This window comes from Falco peregrinus, chromosome 1, assembly GCF_023634155.1.
Source record: "Falco peregrinus isolate bFalPer1 chromosome 1, bFalPer1.pri, whole genome shotgun sequence".
NCBI lineage: Eukaryota > Metazoa > Chordata > Aves > Falconiformes > Falconidae > Falco > Falco peregrinus.
This window is the reverse complement of record NC_073721.1, coordinates 98,978,617-99,006,253: the sequence shown is the minus strand read 5'-3', so window position 1 is coordinate 99,006,253 and position 27,637 is coordinate 98,978,617. Positions and strand designations below refer to the sequence as shown.

At 38.2% G+C, this 27,637-nt stretch overlaps 1 protein-coding gene across 4 annotated transcripts in view; it reads right to left on the bottom strand.

Annotated features, from left to right (window-relative positions):
- The window catches only part of SLC38A6 (solute carrier family 38 member 6), a 50,352-nt gene that overhangs the window by 6,667 nt on the left and 16,048 nt on the right, over nt 1–27,637 (bottom strand). For all 4 annotated transcript variants that reach the window (XM_055801994.1, XM_055801984.1, XM_055801991.1 and 1 more), the window contains exons 5-12: nt 24,977–25,016; nt 13,973–14,051; nt 9,116–9,198; nt 8,587–8,645; nt 3,763–3,828; nt 3,520–3,573; nt 1,888–1,967; nt 1,125–1,225 (exon numbers count right to left, since the gene is read on the bottom strand). In XM_055801994.1, the coding sequence (XP_055657969.1) occupies nt 1,125–1,225; nt 1,888–1,967; nt 3,520–3,573; nt 3,763–3,828; nt 8,587–8,645; nt 9,116–9,198; nt 13,973–14,051; nt 24,977–25,016 (562 nt within the window). The remainder of the gene's footprint in view (nt 1–1,124; nt 1,226–1,887; nt 1,968–3,519; nt 3,574–3,762; nt 3,829–8,586; nt 8,646–9,115; nt 9,199–13,972; nt 14,052–24,976; nt 25,017–27,637) is intronic.

Genomic DNA, 27,637 nt, shown 5'->3' with positions numbered 1-27,637 from the left:
ATAGGAAGGTACACTTACTTCATCAAGCACTATGTCAACAACACCTCTAAAAAACACGCATGTCTTGGTTTAGCTGACCATCAGACAGATACCATCCCTGGCTGAGGATCTGCTTGCAACACGAATGAAGACCAGAAGCATGTGCTAGGAAGCCCAACTCCAAGCTTATCCTTTCCAGTTTTTAAATCCTTCCCTAGTCTTATGTCACTGCCTTCCCCTAAAGTCAAGGCTCACACTTTCTCTGATCCAGGCCTTCTACTTTTCTTATGTTCTTTGTCAATTTTTTTCCAGAGTTCTGTAGTGTCTTTATGTTGTACGTAAACAGAGGTATTGTAGTACCAAGTCACTCTGTGCTATCCTTTAAAATAAAGCTTTTCTAAATTGGATGATTCGTGGGGAATATTTTCCCCACTTCCAGCAGATTTCTAGTGAAATAGCTAGTGTTAGTTGCATTTAATTTGTAAAAATATAAAAACAAAAGAAAGAAGCCATACGTGCTTTGCACTCAAGCTGTATCCGACAGGGAAAATATGCTGCAAACCTCCATGCCTACCCAACATTGGGGCTAGCTCGCTGTGGGTCCAATTCCCCTCATAAAAAAGTAATGGCCTCAGTGCTACTGAGAGACTACACATGTGCTGGAATATCACAGGGTTAACGAATGATAAACGTGGCTAGAAGATATAGCCTTACAAGAGACCTTTCAAACTTGTTGGACAAGCAGACTACTATCAGATCTCTAAATCTCTCATAGACCATGACAAATCCATTCCCAGCTTTTAAATGGAAGTATTATACAGTCCAACATATAGTGGCCATCAGTAATCTTAACTACATAGCACTAGAAAACATCAACAGACCACCAGCTACAGTTTAGGAACCAGTATCTTGTCTGTATAGCATTTTAGGGCATAAACTAAGCAAAGTTTAGGTACATTACATGTTGGGAGGTCCGCGAGACTGTAATACTTTGCAGTGTTAGGCACATTCTTAAGTCTTCACAGGAAGATTTCTGAGGATTCATGTGTATCAATGCACAAACAAGGCTGAAGTACTCCAGACAGAACGCATTTACCATTTATTATTAGCCTTCATTCTAAAAAGTACTTGAAGAATATACTTACCATAAAATGTCAGGTACCCAAATAGAGCAGACATAAAGTAAATTAGGAAACTCAGACCAATTCCTGTGACAGTTACATTCTGCATTCTACTTTTGGATGGACTAAAATGCAAAAAGCCAGAAAATTAGTGTTGCTTGACCTTGTGTTACGGACTACTAAAACACAATGTAATCTACATGGCAAGTTGCCGTTCATTAGAAAGCATTGTCTTAATTTATGGCTACTGAGTATTTGCTGAGGTCTGCACTGTCAGTAATATTTAGGGGCTTTTAAAGTGTTTTTAATCTGGTAATTAAAGGGCACTTTTCATACAGACAACTTCATTTTCCTCATCTTGAGAGGAATTTAGAGATACCAGAGATAGATATAAATCAAAATTTTGATTTATACAAGATGATATATATTCAGATCCAGGAACAGGGTCAAAAAACCCACTGAATTAGATGTGGCCAAATGCAGATTCAGTTACAGCAATAAAAATTAACTAGTAAGTACCTTAGCAAATGACCTTTTTTCTCCAGATTGGCCAGGCCAGGACAATGTACTGACATGGATGATGGGACCATATTTGCTACTTTTCTCTCCTGTAAGAGAGGAAAAGCCAGTACAGACTACAACTGTACATTTCCCCAAGACATGACAGCTACTTAGCTTGCATTGTTTGATGCCACTGACTTGAAAATAAAAATTATCCAGGATTAGAGAAAATATTACAGAAATACTATCTTTATATTTTAATATTGCATGTGTTTTCATACATTACCTTCGGAGCTCACAATAGATGGGTAAAACTGAGGTATGGCAGAGAAAAGAGAAGGCCATAGTTGGTATCGCATAAGCACTCTAAAATAAGTAGAAGAAAAACATCTTGTAGGTTGTTTGCTCTTACAGATGGTTGGAAAAATATCTGGATGAATTCAGAATTTAGTTAAAGCCTTGGAAGTCAGTGGAAACCTTTACACATTAATGCTTTAAGGTAAATCTCTACAACACTGAATGGCACCTCTGAATCATTCAACAAAAAAATGGACCTTTTCAACTAGTACCTCTTCAAGTGGTGGTCATAGCTTACTATTGTACAACCAGGAAAAAATCACGCTGTCTGTAAGCCAACAACTGAAAGATTCTTTTCTAGCTATATTGGGGTCAAATGCTTACGCAGAAAGAGCAGGATCTGCCCCAGACCCAGTGTATCTATCATTCATGAAATTTTCTAAGAAGTTTTATAAACTCTAATACCCATAGCTACCTGTCAAATTACTGATTCCTTCACCCTGACTTCAGTATTTTTCAATTACTCCTTCACAAAAACTTGAATACCACATCCAGAAAATATAAAACTTTAGATGTCAAAGCATATTAAGATAGTTACATAATTAAAGTTGCAACCACACAATTAGTGGTATATTATTCCAAAAACTTGTAACAGAAGAGATGAATCATCTAGTACAGCTTATTCATTTGCCAAGTGGAATAAGCTGAACTATAACAAACACTTTGTGCTGACATAATCGGGCCCATACTGGCAAAAATGTGCACTTTCCACTGATAAAGTTAAAATTTAAAAATAAAGATGAGTCCCAAGACTCTTCAAAGCACAAAAGGCTAGAACCTCAAAGTAGGTATTTCTGGTCAAAGCAAAATTTCTTCTTTGATCTATAGATAACTTTTACGTCATGTTTGCATTGCCCAAGCTTTTATTTTCTTTATTTCTCTTTTTCTTGGGAGGGTGGGGGTGGATTTTGTTTCTTCTGACAAATGCAACTGTGTCCCTCCTAAATTCCACTACACTACAGGCCTATCCCAGATTTATTCTTACCTTTTTCTGTTTCTCCTCACTCCACAGAGCCTGGAGTTCTACATGATACTTCCTCTCCTACCAGCCTTGATGGGTGGTGACATGATGTAAATGCCACATTAATTAACAAATACCAGAGCTGGCATTTAATGAAATGCACAAGACTGCATTAGGCCTGAAGAATTAAGCTTCAGGTAAGAAAAAACTAAGATAAGGCCCAGGCAGTTTCAAGAAACCTGTTCTACTTCGCCAGGAACTGAAAGTGTGCATACAGCCAAGTAGCACTGACTTCCAGCTGAAGGCATATTAAGTTGGCTTGATCTGACTGCATCATGAGGCTGACCACTGCTGCATCTGTTATACTTTATACTTTGGTCATACTTGCAAAATGTTTTCATAAATGCTAATTTGGACAGCCAGTCTTCATATAAAAAAGAAAAAGTGAGCCGGGATACCACTTGGCAGCAGGTATAGGAAATATTTCAACAGCCTATAACTAGTTTTACAGAAGAATAGCTTACCCTTGATAGAGTTTAAACCCCATTCTTTAAAAACCACCAACCCCCTTTAAGTTTGCATATTGTTAATAGAGATTACCTCTTTTGAAAGATGAAAGAGCTTTGCTTTACAATCCCCAGTAGAATTTGAAACCTGTAAGACAAACGCAAAAAAATGGCATAACGAAAGAATAAACCCAAACCACAGACGTGAAACTTTTTCATTTCTGTGATGATTAAGAAAAGGAGGAATTTAAATTACAAGTGATTCTGAAAGTGTTAATGTCAAAAAAGTATTACAGTTACTAATAAAATTAGAACTTCAAAACAGCATGCACTTTACCTGTAAAGTCTCTATGGCACTGCTTAGAGGTAGAGGACAAGGGATCGACCATTTTTTTATCATAATCTGCAAAGACAGTATATTTAATGTATGAATGACACACTAAAAGTCAGTTTAAATTTAGATATACAAACAGTCTGATATTTTACCTACATATACAAAGCAGGGAGCTACACCCATAGTAAATTAACAGACTTGACTGGTAGATAGTGAAGGAAACTTGACAGCAGAACTTGTCAGTGCCATTGCATACAGCTGCTTACTCGGCACAGCTGGCAGCCTTATGGCATGCCTGTCCGGAGGTGCTAGATGGAAATGAGCTCTGACATTAACTGAAATACAACTAGCACCCTGCGTTCACTCTCTGTGTGCCACGCTAACTGCCTCCCGTGCAGAATAGCTGCTGTGTTCGCTATCCCAGGCTCTTTCCCTAAGTAGACAAGCCCTTAACAGAGATAGATCAGAGCCTAGGGCTAATCTTAAAAGGCAGAAACATATGGTTTGGACTAGAAAGCAAAGGAAAAACAATAAATGCAATCATTGTCCCAGAATGTCATTGGGGCTTTAGCTACACCCTGCTGGTTTAGGGACTGCCAAGTAACAGGGCTGAAAATCAAAGGGAAATTAAAATAAGAAATGTTACCTCCTTTTTGGAGGAACCTGGTTTAAAATGATAGTTGCATTGCTCTCCTCACCCTAATTAATTTCCTATTGTAGTTGCCTGGCTTCAGCAGTTATAATTCTTTTGAAGCCTAGAGCAAATAATTAAAAACTTAATTAAAGACTCAGATTCGCGAGAAGAATAACATGGAAGAGAGCGCTTCTCCTGGCTCAGAGAACTAGCTCTTGCTTGCAGCCAAGTGGTGTTTTCCAACGGATAAGGATTAGATGCTCCCTCTTGTTACCAGTGCCAGGAGAAGCAAACAAATGCTACCTCTGGACAAAACGTGGGGAAAGGAAACTGCGGGTACACAGCATGCTAAGTCCATTGTGGCAGTAACACATCTTAAATTGCATGACTGAGAACAAATTACGACAACTCAAGTTACAGAACTACGTATTAGTTTGCTCAACAGCAGCCTGCAAGCTTTGTGAAAAAGGATTCTCAATGGAAATCCTCCAACCGTGCTTCTGATGCTAAACTGGTACTGCTTTACACCAGGAGATCTGTTCTTGCCCCCTTATTGCTTGGCTAAACTGCCTCCCTCTGTGCAGTGTGAACTGCAACCTCATCTAAGGAAGGGTGTAAGAAGGGACAAGGACATGCTAGTAGCATACCAAGAAGTTCAACCTAAGAGCAATCAAGGGAGGAGGAGGAAAGGACCAAACACTAACAATGCGCCTTGGGCCTGTATCACACATGTGCGTGACTGTCACATGTGTCTCCCCTGCTTCGTCTCTTCCTTGTGCACTAAGCAGCAAGAAGCTGTGAGCTGAGACACAGATGCAGACTACTGCTGCTGTAGGACCACAACCAGGGATGCATGGCTGTGCTACCTCCCCAGGAAGGCCAAGCTTGCTGGCTAGCTGAAGACATTTATAAGGCTGAGCAAGGCAGCAAAATAATTTTTCAAGAAGATCTCTCTGTATTTCAAGGCACCCAGACAGGGGAAATAAAGGAGTGGCTTTGAAGGCTCCAAAGTAGAAGGCTTTGTAGGAACTCCGGCTAAAATTGGAATAGGCCTCCTGAGCAATGAAAAGGGGCATAAAGCTAAAGGGCAAGCTTTGGGGAAAGTAAAGTGTGCTTGGCAGTGGTGGGGGGCAGGGCTTCCTGCAAGCTAAAGAGCAAAGTTATATATCAACACTGCAGAGGGAGGGCAAGACAAGCCAAACCAAAAAAGCTGAAGAACATTTTTTCTAAAATAAAATTAATACAGATTAAAGACAGATTGAAATAGAAATAAAAGGAGACAAAATAAAATGCAGTAGGTGCATTTAAAATCTGTAGTTATATTTGCCTGCCTGCTTAATTATTCAAATCTGTTTGGCTTTCCAATTGTAGTCTAATGAGATCCCCGTACAACGGGGAGAAATTTTTAAGTTGGCAGTTAGCTGGGCAGTCATGCAGGCAGCACAATCTTCCTCAGGAACTTTAAACTTATTTCATGTAAATGTTGTCTTTTGAATATAACAAACATTTGGTTTTAAGTGAAAAAACCCTAAAACCTAAAGAGATCCTAGTGGAAACAGGGTATTTCAAACCCACACCAAAAGCATTGCTAAAAAAAATAAAATAGAGGCTCAAAATGTTCTAATATTCTCAGTGATGTTGCTTTTCCATATCCTGTAGAGGGAAAACAGGAATCCCTTTATTCCAGCAGTACTGACAACACTCAGCAAAGAGGGGCTCTCTGTGCATAACATCATTCATTACATATGGCAGGTTCCCAATCTGCATCACATTTTCTTCTGGGAACATAAGAGATTTATAAAAATACCATCAGGAATCATTAACACCTTTGTCGAACAGGCTACCAATAGGACTGTCTCCACAAAAAAAAAAAAAAGAAAAATCTGTCTTTACTCTTCACCAATATTTAATATAGCAAGAGGGGAGGCAATAAAAAAAAAGTTTAACGATCACATTTAATTTCTTTTCACTTAGGATTCAAGTCAGGGAAGTATTCAACGATCAGAAACAAAAGTTCTCAGGACCTCACAGAATCTGGCTTTGAATTAATAGTTACATATATTTGTTTTTCTTCCAGATCAGCTCGTCTCAGTGTTTTCACTTTTTTCGAAGTGAGGCCTACAAACACTACACTAACTTTAAAGGAAGACACTGAAGCACAGAGAAGAGATAATGTGACCTGCCAAAGCCCCACAGCAGAGAACAGAGAACAAAGAGTAGTCTCTAGACCTTTTGCTCAGTGCACTCACTAGACCCTACTGACCAAGACACATGCTGTCTGTCGTACCTATCTTTTCTGCAGGCTGTATTAGAACTCCAGTTTGCTGGCAAAAAGCTGAACAGATGGTATGCACTTGAAAATGCACAGAATTATTGTATATGCAAAATATAATTGTATTACTTCCATATGACTAACACAGTTTTCTTCTGGAACAAATTAAAACCTATCTGCCATACAGAAATGAACATTGTGCAAACTAAAACACCATTTCAACAGCACATACCACCCACTTCAAAGCAATTAGATAGAAAAACTAAACCACAGTTAATGCCTTTGAGTTTTGGTGCCTAAAGAAGTCACAGAGAATATTCTGGGAAGAATATTAGTTTTCTTTAAATATCCATAACTGGATATTTAATATATCCATAATTTTGACCTCTATTAGATTTACTGTGGCTGCTTCTTTGTCATTTAACAACAAAGAGTAAGCATACAAATTCAGTCATTTCATAAGAAATCCAGTAGTCTGTATACTCTTTCATTAGCACTTTCTACCTACTTTTTTGACAGAGAATCAAAACTAAACCCTAGCTTAAATCATCCCAGCTTGACGTGTCTGCACACAAGTTTTGCTTACACACTTGCTTTTTTGGAGCCCAACATTGTTTTCAAATGCATTCACCCATTACAACAGCTTTCTTCAGAGATGCATGCACGTTCCCACTGAAATCCAGGAGTTGAATTTGTTTTAAAATGCTTGCAACTAGCTTCAGCCTAAGGCCTATTTCAGCATTACAGTTCATGCTTTTTCTTTCTTTCTTCTTTTTTTTTTAAGATAAATTTTAAGAGAGGGGTCAAAAGTTAAGGCAATTTATAAATATTACAACTGCATTTCCATTAGCTCTGGAGAGGCTGTGGCTGCTCCTCAATGTTCAGCTTAAGAAGAATACTTCCCAAGGTCCTACAAACACTGCAATTCTCCAGGGATACCCTAGGGAGATGTTTTGACAGCTTTGAAGTTTGGTTTTATCACATGGTTTAGTTCCTAATGGATTGCCTTGGTCTCCTGGATGGCATGTTTGTTCAACTTGCCTTCAACTCTGTTTATCCCTTTGTAAAACAGGTATTAAATGCAAGTCAATGCAAGCCAGAATGACAGGGGAGAGGGGGAACATTTTTTCCAGGGTCCCAAATAAGATTCTTGTTTCTATACCTAGATGACAGAGTGTGAGTTGCTTGGTTGTACTATGTATTACACATGGGCATTAACATACTTTTTCCCTGTAAAAAGAACAACAGTGCAACTTAAAGTCACATTTTCCCTCTTAGATCTGCCTAGCAGGTCTCAATTTTGGTATTTGGAAACATCAACCTCACAAGGGCCTTGAGAGGGTGAACATCAGGGTCAAAAAACCCCATATGGCTCAGAGAAAAACTTTTCCTTTCAGCGGGAAAGAAGAATAAGGTCATTGACGTATTAATGAATCTTGTAAAATGCCTTAATGAAGTTCTAGTTTTCTTTGCCTTTTTTTGAACTCTGTCACTCCATTATACATGTAAATTTAATTTATTTGGAGTATATTAAATTTTCTTCTGCACTAGTTGCAGTAAGTAATAGTTAGAAGCTAAGAAAACAGAATTCCATTCCACTACCAGTAGGGAAACAAAAGTGTATGTGCCAGCTCCCTTCACTGCACCGTCAGCAAAACAAAAATATTGTTACATTTACCAGTCCAAAATATAATTATTTTAAATCTTTTCACATGCTTGAAAGTTCATACACATTTCCATGCCTCAGCAAAATAAACGTAATCTGTCCAAGCAAGCACATACCGAACTTAAGGAAATCTCTAAATTTCACATAAAAAGTTAAGGGGGGAGGGGAAAGACAATTCATTTAAAAACAGGCTTATGAAAACATTCAAACAATAAGAAAAAAAATAGATAAGCTGTGCACAGATTTTTAACTTACCACAAGAGCAAAGTACACCATAAAGAAAAATGATAAACTACTTGTGTAGCCAAGAAAGCCTGTAAAATAACAGTAAAAATAAAAGAGAATTTATAAGGAAAGTGATCCTAATGTACAGCTAAAGCTTTACATTTTAGGCATGTTTTCTATTACAGTGCTTGGTATCTGGGGCTTAGGACTCAGAATAACAACATTCCAACTGCCTGTCACAGATCATTTATGTAGTTTTGTAGGGCAGAATTAGAACTGGCTTACCACTAATGGCATGCTGTAAGTAAATGCAGCTCTTTAATGTTCTGCTGTAAAGATTTTATTTTAGTATTGCAGACAAAATACTACTGCAACCCAAGTAATAGGTTAACTAGGCAGGGCTGGAAGGCAGAACACACTACAACAACTTAAGTAATCCCCACCATCACCAGACCCCTGCCAGTTAAAATAAATAAATAACCCATTAAGGTTTTAAAGTCTTCAACTGTAATTGCTACTAAAGTAGAATAATATTCGCTACTCTCCGTTAATTACTCACCAATTTTAGGAAGAAGCGCAAGAGGAAAAACAATGCAGACTGAAGTAATCAGTAGCAGCAGTCTCCCATCAAGGTACCAAGACCTGTTGGAAAACCTATTTGTGATTAATACAAAAAGCTCCAGAGTCCTAAAAAACAATCACTAGGACAAGAAAAAACAAATAATTTCCAGTCTGACATGCTATTTACATTAATCTGTATTCCTAGTTTCTGTACAGTGACATAAAATAGAGCTCCCAGATAAACGAGGATGCAGAGCATCATCCTCTAACAAACCAACATTGCAGACAACGTTCCATAGGCAAGTGTTTGCATGGATCCTAAGTCTCATGTGTGTAGTTATTTCTCAGCCACACAACATGCAAATCGCTGCCTTTATTCAAAGCAATGATCAGAGGGCAAGAGTATTTTGTACTCTACAATTTCCAACAGAAGTACTTATATAGTACTTCTACACATATCTTGAATTGGATTACACTGAGTTGCATATTTACATAATTGGAAGAAACAACGATGTCAATTCCCACTTACTGGTGAACTTCCCTTCCAGTTTATTACTCCTACATGACCCTAGCTGCTTACCATTTCCAAGAGCTGTGAAATAGAAAGCTATGCTACCCAACCTATCTGTTTGGAAATTCAGTTATGTTTTCTAAACATCTGCCCAAGTTTCATTACACCTATCATCACAGCATTCAAATAATAGAAGAAAGCAAGAAATAAATCAACTTTCAGTTAATTTGAAATTATGTTTTCTGTCCAATGGTGATATAAGGAAGAACAACAATAAGGAGGACTTATCTTTAACTTCACACAAAGCAATCACTTACTCTTTGCATACATCCACACAAGAATTAAAGGACAGAAGGAATGGAAATTATGATAATGAAATCCGCTACAGCGTTTAAACATAAAACTACAAATAGTAAAAAAGCATTGTAGAGGCATATGAAGTTTTAATGCATTTGAAATCTATTCAAAGCATCAAAATCTCGTCTCCAAATTGAGGAAGGTACAGATGGATAAGTTGTTAAGAAACAGAAACATCTCCCCCTAACTTGGTAATAACCATAATATCCTGTACTGATAAACATCTTGCACATCAGCCTCCAACTTTACTACCTATAAACACCTTGGCCTTTGACCTTCAAGTTTATTTAGTCCAGGATATGGTTAGCACCTAATAAACAGGCGGCACCTCAAGTTATCATAAGGAAAGTAGCACAACACCTGTGTTAAAGAAAAATTACCATGTATGTAGATTAACTGCTGTCGTACATTGTGGACAACCACTTGTGTCACTCATTTGAAAAAATATGTAATATAAATGAACAGAGACATTTCAAGGTTGAGGGCATCTTCACCATATCAAAATCAAAGCACTCCGCAAGCAACAATGTCTATATCAAAAATTACTCAAAATACATTATTCTTAAAAAAAAATTAAAAATAATAAAAAATAAAATCTAAAAAAAAGTATTATAAAGTATTTCACTACTACTGCAGTGAAAAGCAACTTTGCCAAGATCACCTCCCTGCTGTAGTATGTTTGTGTTGTTAGCATTTAGCATCCATGTGTTTTTAAAACTTTTCCTATCTAGTATGGTGGATGTTCAGATTAGGAGGAACAGTATCATAGCAGTAGGCAAAAGTACAATGAATGCTGTACTATGTGTACATGTGGGACCTCTGGTTTAAGTCTCCTGATTCCAAACATGCAGCAAATCCCCAACTGCCATTGTAGCTCACAAGCTCAGCAGGACAGAGAAAAAAATATTTTGGTTACTTTATGGTAAATGAAAAAACATTCGGGGGGGGGGGGGGGGGGGGGGGGGAGGAAAAGAGAGAGGAAAACTGCAGTGAATTGATGGGAAAAAGAAAATTTTGTAGACTGCTTCATTTTGGAATACTAATTATTTTATTTAAAAACATCTCAAAAAACTGAATAGCGGATCATTTACTGATTATAAAAAAATGCATCCATTTTTTCCTCAAAATACTGTTGTAGAAATACACATTTCCAAAGGCAAAATAAATGTTTTGATATTGCCTTGAAAATCAGTGTGATCTGCAAATTTAATCCTATATGGTAAAAGCATTTCAAGTATGAAATACAGAATATAAATCCTTGACCCTACTGAAAACGCTTCGGCATGCAGATGCTCCTTCTCCCTCCCCATTTTAACTAAAAGCAGACATTTATAAATCGCTTTAATTTCATTCCTGAATGCAACAGGACAAGAGGTTCATATGTTCTAAATTAGGATCTTACTCTCAGTCCATATCAATTATATAACACACAAGCAAGACAACTTAATTGCATCAATCATATCCTCCTGACAGGGTCATTAAATGTTAACAGAGGGCTCACAAATTACAACTTTTTAACACAATCCTCATTTGAAACTACATTTATGTCATGAAAACTATGTGGAATTCTTGTTATGCAGACAGACTGCAACATCTCAACTCACAATTAACAAGTGTTCACATTGTATGTTTCTGTTTTTCGATAAAGACCTGAAGATGTATTACACACTGGCTCTGAATCTTTCAAACACATGCACACCTGCTAACCTTTACCTATAAAAATAAATTCAATGTGCAAAACATTCTTTAAATGGCTTTCCCAAATGTATGGTTTGGGAGGGTTAATACATATAAAATATCTTCACAGATAGTTTAACTGACACTTTTGATACATTCTAACTACAGTTAAAAGATAAATTCTGCACCCAAATGAAAACGTATGAGATGCTATAACAACTTAATGAAACCAGAAGAGCCATGCAGCAACATCTGGAAACAAGTGGTCCAGCTAAAGAAGTTTAATCAAACTAGTCAATCTTTATGCTCCTTGCATAAATAAGTTGCTACTTAGGCTTGATATTTTATTATCTAATTTTGTTCAACAATTTCCTACAATTCATAAACTCTGTTAGTAAGAAACTACTCTAAACATCTGCAAATAAATGTACAGAAACAAAATATTATGATCTACCACGGCAATTAATACGGCAAAATATATGAAATATAGATGTGGGTGTACAGAGAAGGTCACCTGTGTGCATGTACCTGGAATACTGCTTGACCATTGCATTTGAAACATTTGCTTGGGCAAAGAATAGAGGCCGCAAACTGTGTCAAATGAACATTTATCAGTGCAAGATCTCCCAGTAACAGAGGCAGAAACAGGACGAGACCTGGGCTGACATAAGCCTACCACCTGGGCTGGGGTCAGTATTCCTATGGACAATTTCAGCTTTCTAAATGCAAATCTGAACTTCATTTCCACCTCAAACTGTAATTTTGGCTCAGGAAAAAGTATGGGTGGTGGCAGTGCTGACAGCGCACTAAGAATTACAATGGCTTCGACAATTCGTAATAACCAGTTAAACCACTGTAACCTGTTTGTGAGCTCATTGGTGCTCACATCCAATCTGTGATGCAAGATCTGTGCTAGCACCTTGACAAACAAAGCTGGTGGGAGTGTTATAAAATAGGCACCTTCATCAAGAAGTTGTTTATACTACCTTTTTTAGCAGAACAACCCTTTGAGTAGTATGCATGCATGCAGGACCTCCAGATCCTACCCAATACAAGTGTATCTTTGGTAAGAAAAACCACTTTGCATAAACAGGGTTGACAAAATTCAAAACAGTAGGAAGTGATGTTATATGCTAAATTTGGGGACAGACTGGAATGCACGTTCAGCAGATACAGCAGCAGGCTCAACACTGCTGTGTATGAAGAGTGGAGTTAAAAGTAAGGTCTTGAAGAAGGTGATAGCATCCACAGGAAAAGCCGACGACTACCCCAGCTGGAAGAGGCTAAAAGTGACATATACACATAAAACATAATAGTTTAAAAAAAATTCAAAAAATCCCTTACTAAAAATTTATCATTGCAAGGGCCAGCATGGCAGAAAGACAGAAAGCAAGATTACCACCACACTTCAGTTCTCAAAATGTTTGTGACAACATGGGAAAGTCAGAAATTACAAAATATAAAATGAACTAGAGTACCTTTTGGAAAACTGATTTAAAACTTAAAATTCCCCCACAACATTCAGAAATAGTACAAGCACCACACCACCTTGAGATGATTTTACCACATTTCAATCCAGAGAAAGTATTGAGCTCAAAGCATCTGAAAATAGCAGTTCCAAAAAACAGCTGTAACACAATCTAAGATACACTGCCATGAATGACAGCAACACTGGAACAACTCAAGCAAGATATTTCTGTGCTGGAGCTGCAATGTTTGTCTTAGTACAGGCACAGATTTCTTGCGACAGTTTTGATAGAAATCTGAGGGACACACTCCTTACATACAGCTTTATAGCTCAATTGCAAAGAATAATTTCTTTACTGGGAGCCAAGTTAAGGAATTATAAACCAAGTCTGGAAACCTGGCATTTTTCCCAAGACAAGTCCGATTACTGGAGCAAGACAACAAAATATTTAAACGTCTGCCGGTTTTTGTACTGTGGTTTCGAAATATGTGAAGTGATAACATGACAGCAGTTTAAATGTTTCTCCTCCTCTCCCTCCTGTCCCCTCCTGCTTCCCCTTTTAAATTTTTACAGAAGGGAGATTTCTGTGGATGGAGTTTTGCCACTGGCTTTAAGGTCGTCTGATGAGAAATTGCTGTGAGGAAAGAATTGCGCTCTGTGTCTATGTGCCACAGCAGGCTCGCACATGCCAAATACATTTCATATTCCAATAACTCCAGTAAATAACTGATTATTTTAGCATGTGAGATCAGAGGGAAATGTCAGTACCCATCTCCTTCAACAGTCCTGAACCACACTCTTCCTCAAGACAAATACAGAATGTATGAAGCGTTTTTCCTTACCCACTTTCGTCTCCACTTAAGAACCCCGCAACAGCACCAGGAAGTTCAGACTTAACAATAAAAAGATAAGATGACATAGCTGCAAACAGAAGCAGAACAGATTTAGTAGTGGAATACCAATATCCCTGGCTGTAACAATTAGCACGGCTTAACCAGAGGGATTACGACTGGAACATCTCAGCTATATATTAGACACTATGGCACCAGAACCAGAATTTATTTTCTCATATACTTCCTTCAGAAATAGCTGCAAATCCCGAAGTATTGTACCGATGTTAGCTAATGCCTCCAAAGAGACTGATATGATGTGAGTCTTGAAACAAGGAAAGCATAATCTAAAGAACTAAAAGGCAAAACAATATAAAATACAGGCCTGACCTTTTACTTGGGAACACGGACCTACAGGCTAGAGACAGACTGCAAGGCTGCCGCACTTCTCCTTCCTCTTTATTCTTTACAAGTCATTGTTAACGACAAGAGTAAATAGTAAGATTTGTTTCCATTAATACAATTGGGTTTTTAAAGACTAGGGTTTTATTGTTGTTCAACTGCTGCTGTAGTAAATAAATACACGATAGAAATTTAAAGACAAGAACAGAACTTCAAAGGTGGGGGGTTTTTATATATACTTCATGGTTTGGCCCTTAGAGGCAAGAGAATTATCAGTGACAGATCTCTGCTTCTCAGCTAAACCCACCACCAAGAGGACGCCAACAACAATGTCAAATGCAAAACTATACACGAACTGCGAATCAGAAGAGAAATTGTTAAGTTACTCTTATAGGACTATCGACTTGCAATGAAGCGTTTATAGTTCTGTTCAGAAGAAAGCAATGATGCATACATATATATTCAAAAGCTACTTCACTATCATTTTTCTCCTTTACTATATAAAATTAAAGGCATAAATGAGAGTTTTTAAGTTAGAATTTAAACTTAAACTTAACCTGATCCTTCATATAGTGTTGTGTCACTTTCTTTTACATAAGCAGCAAGTATTTCTATAAATCAAAAACCAGCAGAGAATTACTCAGAAAAAAAAAATAAGCCTTACAAACAGCTTCAACGAGTATCAAAGCCTACATGAAACTAATTTCCATCCTTCAGCAGCAAGTAATTTTAGTAACGTGCCAACAGTAGTTTAGGTACATTTAAAGCTTGAAAAAAATTCATCTGTTGCATTCAAATTTTACTGTTCTGTATTTAGTAATTCTTTGGAATTTTACCAGGGTGTATTTATTAGTGCTTTAAAATTAAAACATATATTTTTAAAAGGTAAACCAGCAAACTTCCATAAGCTGATTTTTTTTTTTTTAATTAGTTTGTGAGGTTTGGGGTTTTTTTTAAGGAACGTTTTGAACTTTAAAAAAAAAATGTGTGGACTCAGACACTGCTGTACTACAGCAGTTAATGTTAAATTTAAAGAAAAGTAATGCAGTCTCTATAAAGAAAGCAAATTCAATTAATACAAAGTGACATCTACCTACCGCAAGGTTAAATTAAAACCATTTGATAGGTCGCTAAATAAGGAAATATTCACTTCTTCATAATTAAAAGCTACGCGTTTTCCAATATTCAAGTATATTTCCCTGTTGACATGTAGCTGGTGATTGTGTCTGGTGAGGTGTTTATCTGCTATCTTGATTTTATTCTCCTGTTTGCTTACAACAGAACGTACATTCAACCACAGAGAACCTTACAGCATGCATATTTCTAAATCACCAAAATTTGTAAGTAGATTAACACAATTTCTCATGCTAAGCTACAGGCAGATGCATATTTCACCCTAAGCAAAGGGAGACTTTTAAAAAAATTAGATTGGGGTAAGGGAAGAAGGAAAATTCCTCTAAATTATAATTCTACTTTATTCATCATTAGCCTTCTTTCTTGTATTATACAATACTTTATACAAAAGCAAGTCAAAATTTTCATATATTTACATCCTTCAGAAAGATTTCAAAATTAGTTCTTTTGCAGCCTCAGCTGCAGAAAGCTTCAAATTAATTTCCAGATCAGATTTCCTCCTAATATGCAATCTGTCACTCTTCCCTTGCATTCCTATTAGCCTCTGGCTAATCATTTGATCACTTATCCTTTGTTGTGCGCTTACTCTTTGTTTTTAAAAGAGGAGTCCTATTTCACTGAATTCCACTCCTAAGAAGGAAACCAATCATGCACCAAGAAACTTGCACATGCTAAACATTTGTATGCATCTTTCTTCCTTTCTCTGGGCATATGGGAAACAATCTCACATAGCAGGATTTTTTCCCCCCAGTATATATTCTCTTGTTTGCTTCAGAAGATGAGGAAAATACAAAGAAAATTGTTTATATCCTGATGATTAGGTAAGACATGAATCTCGTACGTAAGCCTGAGCAGTACGCTCATGCTAACTAAGAGTTTAAAAAGTCAAATCCTGCTTTTTCTTCACTTACACAGTTGTAATTCTCCTCACGAGCAACAGCTCCTTGTAGCTTTACACAGCATGAAAGAAGAGACACTAACCACTCTAGAACTCTCTGAAACACCCTACAAAGTGAGCAAGGAACATTGATTGTTTTTTAAAGCTAAAGCCAAAACAGCCAAGCACCCTCAGAAATGTCACAGCAACCTGAAAAAATTCTCTCAAGTGGGAATAAAGTGCATACAACACAGAGAAAACGTCACGTATCCTTTGCTCCAAATTCGAAATTTTCCTTCACTTCCCTGACGCCACTGCAACTGAAGGCATGTCAAGTTACATTGTAAAAATTAAACATAAGCTACCCTTGGCAGTCTTAATGTATAACGGAAGGAAGAGATTACACAGTCACAAAGCTAAACTGTGACACAAGTGAACACAACAAAAAAGCTTACACTGTGCTTTGATTTATTCTACTTTGAAATTATCAGAATGACAGAGGAAGTCAATATTTCAATGTTTTAATGGCTAACTTTTAAGGCACCTTTTATCACATACAAAAATTATAACACACATTCATCTTTAGAAGCGTTGAAAAAAATTAGCAAGCATCAGAAGCAACGTTCCCTTCAAAGTTCACCCCCCTGCAGATGCCTAGTACGGGAGAGCAGAACTTGGTGCTCTTGCAACCCAGTCTCATCCCCTAAATTAAGAAAGAATGTTATGTTTTCTTCGTATCACCTCTCTGCAACATGAGACTTCTATCTTTAGCACTGAATGAGACAGGTTTCCTGCAGAACGAATGGTGTACAGTGACGTAGTTGAGCCTTTAGCAATATGCAGATGCCACCAGTGCTGAACTACAACTGCGTGAACTACAACCTTCAGATAGTCACTTCCTAATTTTCAGATCCTGAATTTGCATACAACGCTACTTTAAATCATTTTCAGTATGCACCAAGAGCTACCTGATGGAGAACAAAGTAGGTCTGAACTTCTCAAGAGGCCTAGTCACAGAAATGCCATGAAACAGCATTCAGCAGAAATCAAAATTATATTGCTATTTTATTATTCAACAGGCTTACCACTGTCTTGAAAGCAGCAAAAAATTACATTCTTAAGATACATAGCGCACTGCCATGTTCTGAAAATTTGGTATTAGCTCTTCAACAGAAAAAGAGATGTCTGTTAAAACACACAATAGGGCACTTGTTTTATACTTTCATTATTATAACCTGTAGTGCCACCATGAGATATGACTCAATAAACATATTATGCATACATTATTCAGAATATCCCTAATGTGCTACAATATTGTTTAATACTGAGCATATGTGCCCCCTACCTGAAAAAACAGTAGCTGCTGGAGAAAAGGGAAGCCAAGGTTATGTTTTTAAAACAGTTCTCAAAATACATCTTCCAAACTAGCCCAATCCTAAAATCAAGTACATGAGTGGCTTTTTAGTTACCAGAAAAAGTAGTGTAACTTTTCCTTAATATCCTGCCCCAAAAAGATCAATTGCTGAAGTCCACAGCAGTGATGCAAGAGAATATGTGCATTAGATTTATGTGTTTAAATATAACATCTAAAATAAATATATAATTTATTACTTCCATAGAAAATGGTTGTGCTAAATCCCTCCCATTTAATTGAAGGGACCGAGTCTCACTCTTCTGGTTAGTTTCTCCTTATCTACCGCTGTAGCTGATCATATTAGAGCAGTACAGAGATGACTTGCGTTATTAAGCACCATGCAAAAATGGAACCAAGCTAGCTCCCCGACTTCACACAAGGGAAGGCAGAGGGCTGGGGAAAAACAGAGTGTACCAACACAGCCAGCCACACTGGCTCTTCCGCTCCTACATAAAATAAGGCATACTCAGTACCAGGTAAGATACAGATTCCTCACAAATGCCTACAGATAATTTAAATAGATGAAAATGCCTGTAACTTTCAACCTTTAAGTTCAGTCAGTAAGATCCCCGTTTCTCCCAAAATACTGAAAAGATTAGAGGCTGAAAGGCAGAAATAGCAGAACAAACACTACCAGTCCCTGCACGCTCCCACCCAACTGAGCTGGCTCTTTCATAGCAACTGCACATGACAAACCCCTTTGGGCTTGTGTCTCCCTTTGCTGGTATGGAGTTTGCTTAAAATTGAATCTGTCTTAATCTAAACAATGTGACAATGTTAAAGGAAAGCAGGAAAGGATTTCAAGAAAGAAAATTAAACTAGAGCGGATTTTGGGCAAGCTCCCATTTTGTCTGTCAAAGAATTAGAATGGAAAAGCAAGATAGGAAGTTCCTCAGTATTGCATTGAGTCCCTTGTAAGTAATATGAATTGTGGAAACATCAGGAATGATGCATGGATGCCACTGAAAACCATCAACTATTTTAGCCCTCACACCATATAGCCTTAAGAGTATGCTCTTGTTTTCATTTGTAATGAACGTCTCATATGCTCAATTTTAGGAAGTCTCCCAATTACTGGATGTATTTTTAGTATTTCCTGTTAGTGGAAGCTTAAAAAAAGTGAAAAAAATTTTGGGGATCATTTGTTTTTAAATACAGATGTAGAATGGAGTGTGTGAAGAGAGATGTAATGCTTGTTCATAGGGAAAAGTTCTGAGAACAGAAATAGGTTGTCAACTTCTTTGCTAGTCTTCATGCTATGGGTACTCATCCTGATGAATTTCTGCTTCTCCTTCCTTCTAACTTTAGCTTTTACCTCAATTACTCTGAAACTTACCGGGGGGGAGGAGGTCCTTCTTATTCCACAGGAAACATGGGGCAGCAGATTTATTTTGGCAAAACTTCATGAGTTTTTGTACGGTTATGCTGACACAACTGAGAAGTTTTCTACACAGCTCATCATATATTCCGAGGCATAGCTGCAGGTTGGGATTTTTGAATATTTTTTTTTAATTATTTAAAACAAGTTTAATATTCTTTACAATATCAAACCTTCCAACACCCAATCACTGCAAAAGGAAAACACAAGAGCATGGGTCATCAACTGTTAAATTAGTACAGGAGCTGACAAACCCACCCTTAATTAAGGCAGCTCTGCACTGGAAATCCTCACTTTGCATCAGTAAGGACAATTAGGCTTTCAGGTCAAAAGCAAACCACATTGTGAAAACAAACATTCCCGTTTGTTTGAAAACACAATTAGATTTCCCATACCTAAAGAAAGCCCAGTGACTTCTTCAGGTATTAACGATGCAGGTCTCAGCATGTATTTTATTCTTCTAAGATTTGCACCATTCATTTTATTTTCAAAGTTTGTAGAGTGCCCCGAGTACAAAGAGGTTATTCCCACCTAAATACTCCATTAAAAAAAAACCACACAAAAAAACAAACAAAAAACCCCAAAACAAACGAAACATTTGCCCCATTTAAAATGAGACATTTTGTAAATACTTTAAAAGCTCAATTGCAGAATGGATCAACTCTGGAGAAAAAAAATAGTAATTTGCAAAAGAAAATTGCCTAATAAATAAAATGAGGTGGGGTGTTCGGTATTTTTTCGAGTCCACACACAGCACTTACAAGTCCTGGCTCACACAAAGCACGGATATACCCTGCTCCCCGAACCCCCAAGCAAATTCATAGGTTAAATATGTCATCGTTTACCTCACAGGAAAAAAAAAAAAGGGGGGGGGGGGGGGGGGGCGGTGTGCTGGCGGCCGCGGAGCCCCGCAGGCAGGCGAGGCTGGAGGCAGCCGTGCGAGGCCGGGCCAGGCCAGCAGATGGTGTTGCGGCAGCGCGGCCGCCCCGGGCCGGCTTCGGCACGCAGGAAAATACACCCACCAGCCCCACGGTGCAGATTCAGCGCGTCCTACGGTAATAGCAAGGCTTTGTGTATTGCCCCTCACTGTGTCAACTCGCCGTAAAATTCAGCTCCAGGACGGAATCTCCCCTCAGAACTAATCCTGTAACTTCGATTTACTGCCTATGGCACTCCAAGGATGAGCAGAGCTCCCCATCTCTTATCCTCATCCCTTATTCTTGCAAAAAAAGAAAATTGTGTGCCTCTGAGGGCATGTTACTTGCAGAATACTGAAACAAAATCTGCAAGCACCCATTCCAGAAACTGCACTTAATTTAACTGTATTTATACTAGAAAGCAAGTAATTCTTCAGATAGCTGCCTGGAAAGCTCAGTTCCAACGAGTGACTGCAACAGCGACTTGGGTACAGGCCAGGCCAGGCGCTCCTACAGCCCCGCAGCACCAGAACTCCCCTGGGAATCTCGGCCTCGTGGAAAGAAACCGGGAAAAAACAAAGCCTGCTGCTCACCACGCACACCCAGAGCACCTATGCTATGTGGCAGTACTGCAGGTTCCCCTGCTGCACCCGCTGCTAATAAATTTTAAATAATTACACTCATGTTCTCAGCAGTTTCAATGTATGTTTCGGTGGCACACAGCTACCAGCCCCCCCTGCCCCCAGACCCGTATGTCCCTGCAGCAGTGACCTTCAGCTGATATCAGCCCGCAGCCCAGAGAAGCACGCCGTAAAACTCCCCGCATGCTTCCCACTCGACCTCAATGCTGAACATTTGTTAGTGTTGGCACCAGGCGGAGAGCTGCTCTTGTGCAATACTTTATTGTGTTTGTCTCCATTTTTCCACCAGCCTGGCGAAAATAATTCCTTCTCTAACTTCATTACATACACTTTAAGATTCCTACCAATTTTCTCTTGGACACGCTGCTGGGGGCTGACCTCTTCCAGTCACAATCCACAGAGAGGACAATTCCAAGAGGAGACATTCCGGGTCTTCCTTCCCCCACCCCCCTTCGCAAAGCATCTAGGAAGCTCCCAGAACTTCCCTGGCAGAAGAGGGGGAAGGGTTGCATGACGCTGAGCCACGGCTTTGGCCCACTGTGCCTCATCCATCACTTCCTAGAAGCACAACACTATTAAAACAATAGCGGGACTCCGTCCAACTCCAGTCGCTCCTGGGAAGGATTACATAAAGAGCCAGCGGAGCCATGGAACCGTGTTTTTGACAGAAGCCCCCCTCACTCCTTCTACACCTCCAGGCATACAGCTTCCCCAAGGACCCCCCTCTCTGAGGGCACAGGACAAGATCTGAAATCCTTCAAGATCATTTTCTGCACAGCGGGAAGACACGGGCCTTGGGCAGATCACTCAAACAGAAGGGCTGAAAGGAAAGGGTCAGGAGGAGAGGACAAACAAAGGGACAGCCTGTAGCACGCAATTTGACAGCTTCTAGGATCTGCTTTGCAACCCCACAGACAGACCAACTCCCTCTTTCAAGAACAAGGCAGTCCACATGGAAACTCATCACCAGTTCTTTAGATTAAAGGGCTGCTGGACTGGGCCAAAATACTGACAAATGGAACAATACAAAAATGAGTAGCACTGGCCATCCCATTCAACCTTTTGGTTTCGCTTTATTAACAAATACCTATATTGCAAGAACAAGTACATATCAATGTAAGGAAAGCCAGACAAATATTCTCAGTTCAATCCCTCTAAGCTAAGAATTTGTGTATGTTCCATTAAGTCTTTAAGTCACAGTATTTAAGATTACCTTAATTTACATTTGGATATTGCGAAGTTAATGCATTATCCTGATGCATCCTTAGTTAATCCTTGGTACTTAAATGGATTTTAGTATTTGATTTGTGTTACCTTACATTTACGTAACACAAAGTGTTTCAAAAGACTATTAAAATTCTGCAAGGAAGTTGAATGCTCCTGTTAAAGATACATGTTAAAACTGCAAGCAATGTACTTGAAATTTACTTTTTTTAACCTTCCAAATTCCACATTTGACCAACCAGTGCTTTCCAGTAGCTGTACAAAAATCCTTTTTTATTTGGGTAGCCTGCTAGTAGAAAAATCAGCTCTCCTACCTACACAAATCTGTAAGTGTATGCAATTAGGATGTCAAATTCAAATTTGCACTTCAAGCTTCCTCTTTAAAAAAGCAAAGATGACAAATTGGAATGCGTAACTGTATTACAGCGCTCTCTCCACGACAAATGAATGTAAATCACTTCCACACTTAAATTATTTTTAGAAGTGATCAGACCAACCTTTAAAAAAGCCCAGACTAGATGCAGATAGTGACAATAACCCTAGTGAAGTTGCTTATTTTAATCACAAAACATCACTCATTATCTCATGCTCTCCAATCACTTTTGAAATAAGATACCATATGATGCAATGTACCAAGGTCTAATGATGGAGGAGGTAACAGAAAACAATTTTATTTTTAGCCTTACTCTGAAATTAAAGGCGTTGACAGAGTCTGGACGTCTGCCCAACAGGCAGGGTGCTCTAGTTCCTTCAAATGGAGGAGAAAAAACAAAAAGAGGGGAACACCTACCGAAGTGCACTAAGGGCAGAACCGAAATTTTACACTTCATTCCAGCATGGCTCCCATTCAGGACAAACCATGCTCCACAGTTTCATGACTCCCAATTAAAATCTGCTGAAGGACCAGAAAGGCAAGAAAAATTCCTTTCTAAGCATTTCTTCAAAAGTCAAGGCTCTGTGAAAGGTGAAGAGAACTCTTTATCCCTACATTTTTTTAAGAGCCCCTTAGCCTGCAGCATAGTCATCTTCAGAGACAATTCCTGACCCAGTGCTGCTCTGCTGACTTGAGCCGCAGCATCCCAAGATTCTGCCAAAGGCAGTTGTTAAGGAGAAAAATAACACAGCTGGGAGCTCTGCTCCCAAACAGAAAGCTAAATACTAAACAGAAGCTGTGATAGCTCCTTGCAATGACAGCACAATACATCTTCCATATGGGGAGAAGGTGCCAAGGAGGCCAGACTTGCAACCCATGTTTCCACAGATCACCCCCCCTCACAGACCAGGGCACATTTAGGCACTACTAACACCAAATTGGAGAAGGAAAGTCAGCTTTCTCTCTTCAGTGCATTTGAAACGAAGTCATCCTTGCAAGTGACCATACCAGGTGCATGAAGCATCTCAATGGAAGATACTGCCCTTGGAACCAGAAGCACCAAAAAAGTTTGGAAAGCTCCCATCTAAATGAAGCCACTGAAAATACTTGAAACAATTGTTTCAACTGCCAAAACCAAACTTTGCAACTAGTTAAAGGGAACACCACTGGCTGGCAAACCAGGCCCAACTTGTCAGCAAAGAAGGCCACTGCTGAAGACAGAGTAAGTAGTTTGATAATACCCAGCAGACACTAGTTTCAGGATCTAGAGTTACTGAGCTGAATTTTATTAAAAATGACACAGAGAAGGTTATGAACTGCTATGAGGAAGAAATGAGAGTCATATTTCCTTTGACCACACAGTCTTGTATGTGATCCCAGAGCCTCCAGAACCTGTACTGTGTATCCCTTCTTCTCTAGCACTGTTTATTTAGAGGTCCACTCAAACGGGAAAGGAAATTAAAAAATTTGTTCATTGCTACAGAACATACTCTAAAACCTGTATGAATAAATAATCCTTAATCTTGGAATATGTTCACTCTTGCCTGAAATTAATGCTTGGGGTTTTATAGCAATTTCAGTTAGACAGTTTTTATTATTGGAGCTTTTAATATAAGAAAAGATTCCAATTTTATCATAAAAGCAGTTATTTGGTCTAGTTCTAGGTCTCTGCATAGTGACAAAAAACAACAATCACTGAATTGTATGGACTTGACAGATAATGCTAAAGGTAAGAACAGCAGTGCTGGAACACCATTTGCTTCTGTCAGCATATGCGCACATGTGTATCTTCTTGGGGGTAGGGGACAAAGGAGGGAGCTTTCACCTCATTCCCTCATCTAAAAGAAAGTATCCAAAACATTTACAGTCGGAAAAAAATACTAGTGTTTAACAGAACACTTTTACGTTCAGACAATTAATTTCTAAGGGCACTAGTACTTGGTAGCTGTCAAATATGAGAACATACCCAAGATAGTTTAAATGCTTCGGCAATTTTTTAAATATAAAGACAGCTAGTGTTATTTTATTATACCTGTATCTCGTAGGTCATGCACCAAGGAAGACAAAATAAGAATAATGTAACTGGACAGCCCAGTATATGACAACACAGATTATCAGCCCACGTGATGAAAGTCAGCAAACTAAACAACACCCAACACCATTCACCCTACCCCCCACGCAAAAAACAAGATACTGAACTAATAAAAAAAAGCTACCATTAATAAAAAACATATGAAACTTCATGGCTAAGTCAACGTTCAGTTGTTACACAAATCACTAAAATGCATAAGCAAGTTCCAACACCAAAAACCAAAACATATGATATGATAAAAGGTAGCTACCAGATGCAAACATAGAGAACAGTGGCGAGATCATGCTTCCTCAGCCCCTTCCCATTCCCACAGCTACAATGGCTGTGCTCCACATCCTGTGATGCCGTATCAGACGTACAATTCAACACCCCCAAGTCCCCCCATCTAACCCACAACTACAGCACTTTTGCTTAGCATGATCACATAAGCTTTTTCTTTATGCTTTCCGTCCTTTTAATCAGTCTCAAGAACGCTTTAATTACTGCCTTTTGTGTTTGTGGAGCTTTGTAGACTGTAGAGGTTATACTCCACTTGGTTAATATTGAGCATATGAAGTTTCTTACCTCCAATATTCTGGATAATTATTGTAGTTGCAACAAGGACCTATAAAAAAAAATTGATTTCTTTAGAAAGAGTAAGGATAACTAAAATCGTATGCCTATAGCAGTCATAAAACATATGTATTATCTTAAACAGACCAGATGTAGAAGCAATAACCAGTACTGAAAGGAAGGACATCTCTTTAGTGAAGAGTTTAACACATGGAAACCAACGCAATCTCAGATGAATATAAAAGCAAAAAATCTCCCTGAAAATACCACATTTTCATTCTAAGATGACAAGGTAAGTTGAAATGAAGCCTGTTCTGCAAAGGGTGAGGTTTTTTCAAAAAAAAAAAAAAATCACTGAAATACGTAAGCGCATTCTAACTGGCATCAGGTGAGCACAAAGGAAAACAATTATGTATCTCTGAAAAGACAGACAGCAGAGATTTGTACAAGCTACTTCCTCACTCCAAAAACCTGAGTATTTTTAACTGTCATGAATGTCATTATTCTTTTAAACTTGCAATTTAGATAGACCTTTCTTTAGTATCTGTGATTATTCATACTCGACTGATACGGAAGTAGAAATGACCACAGGCTATTCAAATATTTAAGCAAATCCAAAGAATTAACTTCCAACTGGAAAATCCTACAAGTGTCTAAAGTTTACCCAGTGTTTTCAGTTCAGTTCTTAAATAATATAACCATCTAGCACAGTTTTTCTTTTCACCCGCTGCAGCTCTTGATGTAGCAGGACCTGTCTACATGACTGCTACCATTAAGTCAACTTGGAAAAAATTAAGCCACAGTTAAGAGAAGAAAAACAGATTTGTACTTTCGAATAAAATCTGAAACCAGAGTTGCCATTTTTCCAATTGATGAGCTAGAAATTCATATCAGGTTTTAAACAAACTCAAAGTCAGTTTAAAAGTCACCAAGGGAAGGGGGGGGGGGGGGGGGGGGGGGCGGGGTGAGAAAAGAAGAAAAAAATACGGTATCTTTGAGTTTGCCATAGATGGAAATAAATACTTCATGCCTTTGAAAAGGGAGAATAAGCAATCTTCCAATATCAGAAAATCTCCAATCTCACAAATCTCAGAAAAAAACATGTTTGACAGGAAATCACCGTAAGGTTGAATAACTGCTCTACTTCGAGAGCAGCTAACCAGCAGTTTACTGTCAGCCTAAGATGCCAGCTCAAGCAAGGTAGTACTACTATAAAAGCAAAGGAAAAAAAAAGCCATGTCTGCCTGACTGAAGTGCGGTGCTTTCAGGACAGGATTAGAATTCAGAACGGTTGTGGTAAACTACTGAAGTCTAAAAACCAACAATATCAGTTAAAAGCAATGCATATAGGAAGTATTCCTATGGATCTAAAATACAGGACCTAGGAGTTACGAGATTGCAAAATAGAGAAAATAGTTTCAGATAACACAATCAGCAGCACAAAGCACCCACAGAAACAGCAAATCTTGCTTTGGGACATGGTGCAGGCCATTTTCTACCTAAAATATAGGTAATAATTACATTTCTTGTCATGGTCGAGTTCTCAGCCAGCTTACTGTGCTCCATTTTGCAGGCAAGGTTTAAGAAAGGTGTATAAATATCAAATGTACTTCAAGAGAGAAAGGTAAGTGTTCCAAAAAACGTCAGCTCATCAGGAAAACTTGGTGAACTTTGGTTAATTGTTTTATAAAAACAACAGCTTCCTAACCTAGAAATATTCCAGTGCTCTCCATGCACACTGAAATTAAAAGACCAGATGATTTTTAGCCCAAATTATTTAAACTGAAAATTATGAAAAAGTTTGAGGGGGAATAAAAAAAAATTACTGATGTTGACTACATAATGAAGCTGTGAAATCTCCTTCATTTAAGCTTTTCAATAACAGATTAGACAAAGATCTGCCAAGAATGGGTTACGTATGTTTAGCCCTGCTTCAGAGCAAAGGCAGACTAAATCACATTTAATATCTCCTTAAGATCTACATTTCTATGACTTCTGCATCTAATGGCTTGTGGTTAATGCGTACAGAACAGCTCCTGCAAACAATAATTTTATTTCATACCTTACTAATATCAAGGTTTATTATCTCTTGAGGTTGATCACATCTTAACTTTGATCGATAAATATTGATCCTCACAGACTACTCTCGTATCTGCTTATTAATGCAAATGGAATTCTTACAAACACCCAATAGCTCAGATTTAATTCTCAGTGACATTATAACAGAAGAAATTAGACTCTAGTCTATTAACCAGAACTGATTTTTTTTAAAAAAAAGGGTACGTTGTTTCAGTAAACCATTAAAACCGCACTTCTGTGTGGTAAAATCTGCTTTTAGTATCATACACAGAACACAGAACACAGATGTTATAATATTAAATGTGGAGTATTCACAAGTAGTATTTCCTGTGCACCCAGTATTACAGGACAACATTATCTATTAGGAAAAAAAAAAGATTCAGTACACACTACTAAAAAGGCAAGGCTTACGTTTTGGTTAGTCTTATACCAAGAATGGCTAGTTCACTGGTGGGTTTTTTCCTTTGTTTTGCATCACGACGTAACACAACAACTAAGGAACGTTCATCTGAACAGTTTATTAAACAGAACAAAAAAATTAACATGCATATAAACAGCCTCTCATTTGTTCCTATTGTGGAAACTACCTAAAAG